This window comes from Equus quagga, chromosome 5 (assembly GCF_021613505.1).
Source record: "Equus quagga isolate Etosha38 chromosome 5, UCLA_HA_Equagga_1.0, whole genome shotgun sequence".
Classification (NCBI taxonomy): Eukaryota; Metazoa; Chordata; class Mammalia; order Perissodactyla; family Equidae; genus Equus; species Equus quagga.
Genome location: NC_060271.1, coordinates 9,024,923 through 9,037,418, shown reverse-complemented (window position 1 = coordinate 9,037,418; position 12,496 = coordinate 9,024,923). Strand labels below are relative to the sequence as shown.

Genomic DNA, 12,496 nt, shown 5'->3' with positions numbered 1-12,496 from the left:
GCCATGTTTGGGGCAGGCTGCTCTTGCAAAGAGAGCAGTGCATATAACAGGAGTCTACTGTGTGTGAGATAAGGGGAAAATTCAGCTCCCTGACTAGAGGTTTGAATGTGCGAACTCTAGGGAAATAATATATTGACTGTTCCGTGGTGCGCAAGAAAATTGAAGAACCCTTTGCAGACGGAGTGCTTTGCAAAGGATTCTATCTGTTTCTCTTAAAACAAAATCTGTGGCAAGATGTTTGAAATCAGCAGGACGCTTAATGCTGCTTTGTTAAATAATGAGGTAATATTTTGTCACTTTTCTCTGGGCAGCATCTGTTCCCCCCCCTTCATTTTTTTTCCCTATGTTTATGAAGGATTCTTTTTTTTTTCTATCTCTCTTTCTTTCTTTCTTCTTTTTTTTTTTTTTCTCATAGAAGTCAAGGAAATACAATTCACGCTTCCATTTCTGTTCCTTCCTTTCGGTGCTTTTGGAGAATTTGGTTGTCTTTTTTATTTGCAGTTTCAGCCGGCTGCTGTTTCCTAGCCCATTGTGCCACGTAAGGCTTCTCCACTGCACGGAGTAGGTAGTTATTAACGCTGAATTGGCTTCTGGTACAGTCCATCTGGACTCTGTGTGGGAAAGCTGGCTGCCGGCGACTGATGCTGAGATATCTGCAACCTTTGGGATGTGTGCATGGTGGCGAGGGGCTGACTGATATGAGATTACTTCTTTTAAGGGAAATTGTTATTAATGAGTCAAGAAACTGCTCATTTATGGTAAGAAGGATACAGCCGTGCTGGCAGCCCCACAGCTCTGGGATATCATTTTTAGGTTGCCTTAGCTGCTTGAGTGAGACAAGTTTCTTTTTGTGGTGGTGGAGGATTGTGGCGGAAAAAAAAAAAAATCATGCATGACTGGGAGACTCGCCTGCCTGATTCTTGAGATAATATATTGAGAATCTGTTGCTTTACAAATGTCACACCACTGATGTAGCGGTCAGCCCCTCACTCTGAAAGATGAATGGTACTATTGGAAATGCAATAATAAGGTTGACTTTTCCCAACAATAGGATTCTGCCTTTGTCTTTAGAGAAAAGGCCTCTGAGGATGTTTGTGCATTTGTTTGAGGATTCTGTTGAAAGACTTTAGAGTGGAGGTTTTTGGAGAAGTGATCAATATACATAGTGCATGGATTTTTTTAGCCTAACAAAACCAGCTAATCGTTTGTACTGTGGTATACAGTTACTATTTTGGAAAAGTGGCCAGAATATCTTTTGATATACCTAATGTTAATTTGTGGCTCACTAAGTGTGCTGAGATTAATATGGGTGGGAGAAAGGACTTTTAAGGGGCCTGTTTTTATTTATGTGTTTGTCAGCATTGTGTTTATATTTACTTTTCACAATATTTTGATATTGGTGAGATCGCCCTCAGTTTCTGTTTTCCATTTGGGGCACCTGTACCTGCCCTGTGGCTGTCTGTTGAGCTCTTTACAACACTTAGCCTGTGAATTCATCCTTAGTACGCAGTTCAGTAGATACTGTAGTACTATTGTGACTTGTACGACTCTTTTATACATTTGCTAAATATATTATTTTAAAAGTTGTCTTAATTTAATATTGTTCCACTTGAGGGGATTATAGATTTCACATTTCTCCTTTTTTATTTCATGTATTTTATTTCCAATAGCTCGATTTATTTATATCCAAGTCTAATAGTTCATATAGTGTACCCAACACACATTGTTTTGTGGTGTATCTGTATTTTTTAAAATGTGTGTGTGTATATATATATATTTGTGTGTGTGTTCATGAAATAGTAGCTTGGAGAGAATAGTTTTAATTTTTAAAAATGTAAAGGTTATTTTCTTTTCTGATAATTTTTCACAGACCCATTTATTCTTGGACTTTGAAGCCCAGAGTGTAGCATGATTTCCGGCCTAAATTTCTACTCTGCCCAGTCCCGTCTCGCTGTCAACTTCAGCCAAAGATTAAAAATTATGTTGAATTACGTCTTCAGTAATATTTGTTACCTCTGTGTATTTATTGAGGAACAAATTGACTAAATTGTGAATTAAATAAATACTGATAAGTTAGTTTTTTGGATAGAAGCAAAGCATAAACTCCTCAGGTAAGCCACTTTAAAACCCAAACTGGAACAAAAAAAAGTATCTTACTGAAGGCTTGGTAGCATAGAGGTTATGAAATGTATCTCATAGGCATACAAACTATATATACATCACCACACGCTTGCTAAATATCTCTCTGCAAATCTTTTAAGAGGCCAAAGCTAAAAAACGTCCGTTGAGGGAGAGATGCAAAATCACATGTTCAGTTAAGCAAGATGGGCACTCTGCACCGGTTATCAAATGAGGCTGTTGTCAAAAGCATGCTTTACCTTTCTCTATAGCAGTAGGGAGAGCAAAGAGAGAACGTATTTTAGTGAATTTTTAAAAATTCAGATCATGCGCCTGCCCAAGTTGAGAAATAAATTCATTTAAATAAATCATTCATCATTCTCTGTTTTGAAAAGCTCAGACAGGAGGCAGAAAGGTAGAGGCTGACAGCTGTGCCCTCCTTCCCTGGCTTTTTTTCTTGTTTGTTTGTTTATTAGGAAATCATTTTCTGAAGCAAACTTATGTGGCCCCAGTTCCTGGAGCAAGCACAATCTCACATTTGCTTTCTTTTGAAACCTGGTCGTGTGAGCTGCGGAAGGAGCATTACTTACTAAAAATCAGCAATGTTGGGAAATAACAAAGTTAAAATGTAGATGTATTAGCACATTAAAGTGCTTTTGTTGTATCTTTAAGCCTAGAGGCAGATCATTAAATATGCATTTCGCTAGAAAGCAACTGTCGAGAAAGATAAGGTGGTTGAAAATGTTTTAGATGGGAAAAGCCCTCTGTCCGAGGGGTGGGGTGGTGCAGCCCTCAGGACAGGGGAAAGGGAGGACGCTCCCACTGTTAAGGTTTGCAAGCTGCCAGTGACCTGCAGTTGTTACAGTACTTTTGAGCTGGGAGGAGGAAAAGGTAAAAATACAAGTATGGCTGTTGTTGCTTCAGCCTGGCCTTAATTACCAGACACAAGAAGCAGTTCAGAAATCTGGTCTCTGTTGTTGTAGAGGTCACCAAATCATTAACATCGTCAATCTGGCAGTAGCTAATTTAAATAGCACCTGATGTTGCAACGCCTTCTTTCATTTCCCCAGCCAATCAGATCCTGGCTTCAGCTGACAGATGGTCCCATAAATGGATGTAAAAAGGGGAAGCTTCGAGCCAATTTCAGCAAGGCTCTGTTCAGTTGTTCTTATCTACATCCTAGAATCGGGGGTTTCAGCTCACTGCTCCTTTTCTTTCTTTTTTTTTTTTCTTTCTCCCCCCCTTCTCCCCCCCCCCAATAATTGATTTACTTTACAATCATCCACTCTGTGTTTTGTGGATCTTTAAAAATATATAACAATAGTAGTCATTTAAAAAAATATATTCTGAAAGCTTTGCAAATTTTAAGAGAAGAGTCGAAGCTCTGCGAGACCCAATATTTGCCAATAAGAATGGTTATGGTAGGTACGACTAGATTTATAATCTGTTGTTTGTGTTGCTGGAGGGAAGAGAAGCATCTACACCTTGACCAGTCTGATGCTTGCACAAGAGTTTAGTTCTCTGCTGCTGTTTGGTTCCTACATTTACTATCTCTTTTGTGTAGAGAGTGCGGGTAGGTCCTTGTATTGAAAAGCAGTGGGAAAATAGATTGTCATTTTTAACAGGTCATTGTCAGTTTTCCCTTCAACATAAAGACGAGAGGATGGGTGGGTTGGGGGGAGTTGGGCTGAAATAATTGCTGGTTTGTTGAAAAAGGTTTTATTACGTGAGACCACAATGGCAAAAGAAGGGTTTTATTTTTGCAAGAGAGTGGGGGTTTGTCTGCGTGCCTGGGTTTGTGGGGCTGGAGGTAGATGCAGCAGGGTTAGGAATCTCTCCATTTCCGTGCTGGAAATTTAAACCTTGAGAGGCAGCTCCTGGATACTGAACGTTGAGATGGGCAGTTGTGTTTCAGGGGACTGCGCAGTCAAAACGGCAAAGAGAGTGATTTATTTGGGCTTCAGTAAATGCTGCATCTTGTATTTCAAAGAGTTTCCTGTCATGACCTCATAAAAAAGAGGAGGCGGCTTGTATGTGTAGCGGTGCCTGGCATGTTGAGTTGTTGCTTCCTTCTCTGGGCAGCAGCTCTGTAAGAAGGAATGTCAGCTTTTACATAACGTTCCTTTCCGCTTTTGACACACTGTGTGAGGGTCCATCTTCTTCTGATCACAGATGGAGTGGAATGGCTTGAAGATGGTAAGTGAAAAGAGGAAGGGAGCTTGGAGATTCCAGCCGTGTGTGTGTGTGTGTGTGTGTGTGTGTGTGTGTGTGTGTGTCTGTGTGTGTGTGTGTAAGGATGGTGGACTGTGCATCGTAAATCACTGTGCAGATCGTTTGTGTGTGTGTTTATTAGTATTTCTCTTTTCTGAAAACCAGAATCCATCTCCAAGTGTAATGGCACTGCATGCACACCAGGCACACACACTGCCTCTTCCATAGACACACATTTTAGCCAAGCAAGGTTGGTGTCTTTTTGACAATCACAATGTCACCGTCGCTGTTGGCTGGCATGTCCACCGCCTCTGTGAGGCTTCAACAGAATTACACGACTGTTAAAGTTAAAGGCACATTTCTTTTCCGTCTCCTACTAGGAGTGATGGGGAAGGCTGGGAATGAGAGGTGGAGGAGGTGAGGTTCAGTACCAGCGGATGCAATTGTGAAACAGGACTTTTCGATGTGGAAGGGGAAAACCTTTCTGCCAAAGTAGTAAATCTATTTTTAGCATCATCTTTTTCTGAAAAAAAAAAAAAAAGGCAGCAGGGAAACTCCTTGAGTGCCGCTTCTGTCGCCTGATGTTGACCCTGAAGATATGGCACAAAATGGCATGATTAGATGCCACGAATGCCCACTTTGACTTTGAATTTCACCAGCAATAGCTTTCACGGGGTTTCAAAGCTGGGTATGGGGGGAGGCTGTAAATTCATATCCATCTCACTTATTTTTCGCTAGAAAAGCCTAGGGAGGACTTTTCGCTCTGCATAGATGTTATAACAAAGCTGTGGTCTTTTTCCCATTCTTAGAGGATTGCCTTTGTCTGGCTGCTTGTTTTGATGGGTGTAAAACAAATAAGATTAGACCGAGCAGCCCAACTGAAAGCGATAGCTGGGAGGAAAACCCAATGAAAGGTTGCCGGGGAAACGAACAGAGGAAAAGCCGAGTAGGGAGCAGGTGGCTATCATGAGAACACACTGCAAACAGTGTAAAAAAAAAAAAAAAAAAGGGGGGGGGGGACAGGACCTCGATTATCTTTGCTGTTCTTTGTGGCTGGCCCAACTTTAATTATTCTTTATAAATAGGTGTTAATTACATTTCTAACTCTGGTTTACAGTGATTTTTAGAAATCTATTTTTAAGCATCTGTTCTGTCTCCCTTGTTTCTTTTTTTTTTTTTCTTTTGGTTTAAAAAACAGAGAGAAGCAGAGGGGGAAGGGAGAGGAGGGAATCTTGCTTTTTTTTTTTTTTTTTCTCTTTCTCTCTTTCCCCTTTTTCCCTGCTGTGAAATTGTACGTGCGAAAAATCGCAAGGAATCCTGAGAGGCCATTTGAAAAAAATGTAAATTATATTGAATGAAGTTGACGGAAGCATAATAGTGAACTCTCACAGCTGATAGGTTCTGCAAATGATTTCTTAGAAATTTCCAGCAAATATCCGTAGGAGAAATATAGGTAGAATAGATTTACCCTAAGCAATGATTTTTGTGCTGGGTGATATTGGTATTTTTACTAAATCAGATGTTGGTACTGCAGTTCCAGGGAGTTCATTGTATCTCTCATTTTATATCTCGAGTAGAAATTACTTTTAAAAATAATAAATAAAAAGCTATATTCTAGCTTTTCACTTTGCTTGCCTCTCCATGCCTCCAGCCACAGGATCCATGAGGCTGCACCGTTGCAACCACTGCCTTCCATTTGGCATTTGGTCCTGGATCTGGTCTTGGCATAAACTGAGTGAAAAGCTGAATTCTTTTTCTCGGTCTCTCTGAACGTCTGGGACCCATGTGTGCGCTGGGTGACAGGCACCTCTCGCTTTTTCTCTAAGTGTGCTTCACTAGTAGTCTTTTTCTCATGATGGTGGGTACTGGGAAGACTGAAAGGTGTAGTACTTAGGTGAATAGGAGGTAGCGTAAAAATCACTGAAATGGTGATGTGTTACCGATTCTTCTTGAGAGACAAATTAGATACGTGATCAGGTAGCTAATTTTAAGGTCCAAAATGAGAGAATAAAAAATACTGAAATATATTAAAAGGCTAGGAAAGTATAACTGGCTTTATTTAAAGTACTCTTAATTTTTACTCTTTTCATTGCAAATCTCCCCCCCCCCCCCCCCCCCCCATGCTTTTTTCCTTGTAGATGCTTCCTTTTGTTTTGTCTACTTAATGGGGGATTTAAAAAATTTGTTTTGACTCTTGAGGTAAAAATAAATAAACTTAGATTTTTTTGTCATACACTGGAACCTTACTCCCATATCTTGAGTGCGTTAACATATGTCGCTATTAAAAATAGAATAGTTTTTTGATTATCTCCAATATACTTCTTTTTTCTGAGAATTTTCTGGCATTTTTTAGTTAGGGGAAAATCTTTTCCATAGAACTGTCACCTTGTCTTGGGTTGTAAAAAGACACGTGGTTCTACTGCTGACCTTTCTTGCTTCTTTGTCTTAAACATATTAATGCCTACTACCTGCATGTGGAGGTGTGCCTTTATGGAAGCACAAGGTTGAGTGTGCATTTATTAAGAAATGAAAATCTGATTGGAAATATTTCTGCAAAAGACGCCTGGCTACATCACAGTTTTAATGATCAGAATGTCCATATATCTCATTGTAACATAATGGCTAAATCATTTAATGTTTGCATTTTTGAAAGGGTAAAATGAACACCGGTGGGGAAATAGCTGAAAAATTGCTTCGAGAGTCATTGATTTACAAGACAATTTTAATACCTCTTTAAAAAAAAAAAAAACCTGACAAGCAATGTAACCCTTCATTTGTGATCTCAGTCCCATTCATTCTTAACCGCCATTCAATCAAGTCATCCTCCTGGCCAGATATAGATGAACTTGCTTCTGTTTGATAGTTTTCCAAAGCCTTGAAACTTTTTTCTTTCCCTATAGCCCTTCCTTGGTCCTTGAATTTTCAGAGATTTTGTTGTAAGATGAAGGCTAGATTATTGTGAGGTATTAACAATAGAGTATTTTTTAAAAGAAGGGGAAAGAAAATGAGCTACGCGTTTGCATTTTAGTTCTAAACTCAGTCTTGAAATAGGATTTGGGACTTCAGATATTTTAAACTTAGCATTTCTACTGGGGATAATCTATTTGAAATTTCAAATCTAGAAATCGTTGCATGAATGGTGCTTTGTGTGTGTGTTTAATATCTGTAAAAGAATTTGTGGGTGAATCAAGGTGTTTTTCTCCAGTAAGAGTTACCATGAACAATGGAAGGGTTTCCTCAGGGCAAGTCTTTTTCTTTGGTTTGATTTCTTTCCTTTGCACTTTTTTCCTTATTGTGGGTGGATTAGACCAAATACTATTCCTTCCATGAGGAGATATACCGCTTCAATTAGCCCGTAGCATCTTAATGCTTTATTTTAATTTTTTAAAAATCGAAACAAATTATCTGTGTGTGCCACATTATAGGAATGGCGGTCTTGATAGAGGTCATTGTACATGGACAGATGTACTTTGGCCTTGACAAATTTCTTCATCAGTTCCAGTGATCTGTGGCCACCAGGCACTTAATTTATATGCCTGGACAATTAATATGTACATTTGTTGGTGAGCTGGCCAGCGGATGCTGGACACATGAGTGTGCGCTGGCAAATGCTGCAATGCAGTATTTTTTCCTGGTGTCATTGGGAATTTGGGAGATGTGAAGGGACATAAACACTTTCAAGCTTTTGTCTTACTATTTTCCAGTCGATGGGCCATGTTGTACAGAATTGGCTGATTACCCTTTTGAAAGTGAACTCAACCTTTTATTGCCCACTATCCATTCTCCCATCCATTTGATAGATATGTGGAAAGTATGTGTATGTGAGAGAGGGAGACTCTGTGTGTGTGTTTCAATGTAAGCATGTGTGTTTCTGAAATCCTGCACCTGTCTTAGGCTTTCCTTATTTGGAATTACCAAATGTGTATACATACTTGCAAGTATATGAGCATCTAAAAATGGAAAGAAAACTAAACTGGGCTGGCTTCCCATAAGAAGTGGCTTCTCTCCACACAAACTCCAAGGGTTCTCTTATTAGAAAAATACAAAACTTCGTCAAAAAAAGATTATCCAGACTCTGCAGACTTCCCTTAGTAACCAAATACCTTTCCTTAGTTGCCACTAGAGAAACTGTAAATGTGCAATCCACAACAATATTTGTGAGCTAGAAGCTGCCCTTTCAGTCAAGGGATTGGGTTCAAATTAAAATGTATGCATATTTGGAAGGAGAGTTGTTTTTTTGGGGGAGCATAACCTTTAACATTGGTAAAAACAAGGAGGAGGTAGGGTGGCTGTGTGAGCATCTCATGCTTTGTTTTGTGAGTGTGTGCATGTTTTAAACATCCTTGTATTTTTAAAATTTCAGTGTATTTTAAAAGTAGAGGGCTTTTATAGGTCAGTGGCTTTCTAAGGGTAAAAAGAAAGGAGATCTGTGGGTGGGTGGGAGTTGTCACAAGCAGTAATTGTCACAAATTAGCCATCTAGAAATGGAAAGAAAAAAAAAGACTGGGAGACAAGAGTGGAGAAGGGTACCAACATGTGGATCTGCACCTTGCCGTTACAAGAGATAATGAGTGATAAATTTGAACTGGTGCACTGCGGAATGCCAGATAATTTCTCAGAACCTTGACTTTGCAGGTTCATTACTTCCTTGCTTGCTTGTTCACACCTTTAATTATATCCAGTTTGGGATGCTAGTTGGGGGCACCAAAGATGAGCCATTTTGTTTGTTGTTTACTTCATTAAGTATTCATGCATTGTGCTCACAATAGCTTTGGAGCATCAGTGTTAGGAATCAAGCACTTCGGAAATGGAATTGTTACAAAAGAACAAAAAAATGAGAAAGCAATCAGCCAGCTAGCTTGCTTTGGATGCTCACATCCACTCTGCTTAATGGTAATATTTATGCTGTTCTCTGTACATTCATTAAGAAATGAATTATGCAGTGTCAGTGCTCCTTATAATAGCCTGGCAGCTTTCTCTCTCTCTCTGTCTCTGTCTCTCTATCTCTATCTCTTTCTCTCTCTCTCCACACCTCCCCTCACCTCTGAGATTTTGCCTTTTGCTGGACCATTTTAGGACTGACCTTTTTTGCTTTGGGGAAGATCATTATTCAGATCCTCCTTGTATCTAACACCAGAGATATTTTCCCCTTCAATATGGAGCCCTCTCTACAAGGATCAAGAAATGCTGAGTGCCATAAAGAGATCCTTAAATAAATTTTGGTTGAGAAAGTGGTGAAAATGTTGAAGAAATAAGGTCAGTGTAATTGTTGTGCTTGCGTTTTTGTTTTTATTGTTTTTGGAAGGCCTTATTTTTAACCACAAAAGTAAAATGCAAAACTAGCGTAGTGATTTTTTAAAAATGGAAAAAAATTACAAGTCATAGGTCTCTCCTGAAAATAACTTCCCTTGGACTCTTGGTTTGAAAATAACATTTAAACTGGAGTTTAATTTTTTTATTATTTATTTTAAAGCTATAAAAATGTAATTCATAAATAATTTTCTGTAAGAGGTTTAGTTCTTTTTTCAGGATATGAGGAAGCAGAGAAACAATTCCAGCCAAGATAGCGAATTCTGGAAAACACATCACAGCGTGGAGGTTTCCTCTCTCTCTGCACTTGGTGGCATTGAATCCACTCCTGCTCATTCTATGAATCAGTTGCTTTTTGTTATCTACTTTCCTGTAACAACTAGCCTTTGGAGTTGTTTTTCCAACTGTTTTTCCAGCTGTAGAGGCTAGGTATCGTTTAGTCGTTGGATGAAGATATATTTTTTGAGGACTTACTATGTGCTTTCTTTTGGAACATGGAATTCAAGGTCACCATTTCTTTTTCTTCTGACCCTGATCAAAAGACATAATTAGAGGTTACGTTCCTGTGATTGGGGATAGAGTTGGGGTGAGGGATTTTAAGCTTGGACATTACACAATAGGGCTTGTGTCAAATTATGAGAAAAGATCTGTTGGAATTTTTAGGTGCTACATAAATGTTTTTGCTTTTGTGTTTGTAAGAGTCTAGGTATGACTCCAAAAGATAGAAATGAAAGATCTTCTGGACATCTTTGTCTATAAGGTTCCATGTATCTGGATGTTCACCGTCAGGAAAGAGTAAAGTTTGGACAGTTGGAAGGAACTTGTCTTTCCATCAGCTGCCTGTGGAGCGTGGCTAGAACCTGTTAATTTTATGGAAATAGGAATGCCTGGCTTCTGAGACAGGTGACTCTTCGGATACCTTTCTCATGTTAACCTCCAGGGAGGACCTGAGAAGATAGTGGACTTCTTGATAGGCCCCTGTGCAAACTGTAAGTTTGCTAGTGGAGAAGAAATCATGCAATTACTTTGTCATACCCACCTAGATAGCGCAGTGTGTGTGTGTGTGTGTGTGTGTGTGTGTGGTATAGATAGACAGCTGTGACCCCTGGTGTGCCCTGGGATGTACCAAGAATGGCTTCTTAAGTAGTCTGTGTTTTCCTAAGCTGCCAGTCTAAACCCTTTAGAGTTGCTTTCTAATTTGTACATGAGAAATAACAGGCTGAATTGAACTTTTTTTTTTCAAGTGCTCCCTTTGAAGATGCAGCAGTAGTAAATACAGCTTTAATGATAAACTTTAGCTCTAAGAGCTATTTAAAAGTCTGTAGTGGCAAGCCTGAGAACTTGCAATCTTTACTAATGAAACTTTCATTAGGAAAGTGCTCACTTAAAATGGAGTAAATGACTGAGTCCCTGCTATTGGTGATTTTGACCAGGTTTGACTCATCCTTTCTTATGTTACTTTTTGTCATGCAGCCAACTACACATCTAAAATTCTGGGTATTGTACATGTCTTCAATATTAATGATCTCTGTTAATGCACTGGGTACAGACAGTACAGTTCCCACAAGTCCAGATTCTTACTGTAACATCAAAACAAAAGTGATATTTATGAATAATCTTGAGAAAGTTGTCCTCGTAGTAACTGTTCCCCAAAGGAAGCTTTACATAAATGTGCATTTATTATTCAGGATATTAAAAGGGAATCCTTAGCTTTTACTTTTTAATTTGGGCTAAAATATGCAAATTGGTTTTATTTTGGAGTTGCTCTGTTTTAGGTGGCTTTAGGGGAGGATAACTTTCTAGCTTGATTATATTTTAATGGCCTCTGTAGGGGAAGAGGTTCCAGTCCTGAAATCAACCTGGTTATTGTGATTAGGACCCAGAGGGCCAGTGTGCAGATGGGGCTAAAAACGTATTATGTCGACTTGTACATATGTAGAAAAATTAGTTTTCTACTAGATACCACTATGCCCACGTCCTTGTTGGCAGGGCCAACTCAGAGGCCACGGAACCATGAGCCTGCCTCTGGACTCGGAGCACCTTCGTGCTGTGCCTCTACAGGCCAGCCTGTGAAAAGATTGCTCTTTTTCTTAAGAAACCAGGAAGTGCAAAGGACTTTGACATCATATGGATTTGGGTTAGAATCCTGACTTTTCCAGTTAGTAATTGGGTGATCTTGGATGAGGTACTTAAGCTTTCTGAGCCTTAATTTCCTCATCTTTAAGCTGGGGGTAATAATGCCTGTCTTACAGGGTTTCTGTGGGGATCAGATGAGAAATAGTATTTGAAGGCACCAGTCATACAAAGGACCTGAAAAATAAAGGTGCTTAGAGGACATTAGGTCTCTTTCAGTCTGTCAGTCTTTCTGCTCCTGGCAGATGTCCTAGGAGAAGTGATGTCACATGCTACCCTCAGAGTCTTCATCTTCTCCCCCGAACTCATGGGGGTGGAGGGGGCGGTGACACACTGTGGTTTTTAAACATAGATAAACCCTCAGTTCTTCCCTGAAATTGTGTGGCTTTATTAAGTTTTCTGCATTCTCCTAGGGTTTTGCAAGGTATGTCCATGATCTCCTTTGGAATCAGAATTAACTTGGGATTTTTATCATTGAAAGAGAAAAAAGATGGGGAGCCGGCCCGGTGGTGCAGCAGTTAAGTGTGCATGTTCTACTTCGGTGGACCAGGGTTCACCGGTTCGGATCCCGGATGTGGACATGGCACTGCTTGGCAAGCCATGCTGTGGCAGGCGTCCCACGTATAAAGTAGAGGAAGATGGGCACGGATGTGAGCTCAGGGCCAGTCTTCCTCAGCAAAAAGAGGAGGATTGGTAGCAGATGTTAGCCCTGAGCTAACATCTG

General features: G+C 39.7%; 1 protein-coding gene across 1 annotated transcript in view; it reads left to right on the top strand.

Moving 5' to 3' along the window:
- Window positions 1-641: 641 nt before the first annotated feature.
- Window positions 642-12,496, top strand: part of ELAVL4 (ELAV like RNA binding protein 4) — an 85,582-nt gene continuing 73,727 nt past the window's right edge. Inside the window, exon 1 of the mRNA XM_046660146.1 lies at window positions 642-758. Within this exon, the coding sequence (XP_046516102.1) occupies window positions 642-758 (117 nt within the window). The remainder of the gene's footprint in view (window positions 759-12,496) is intronic.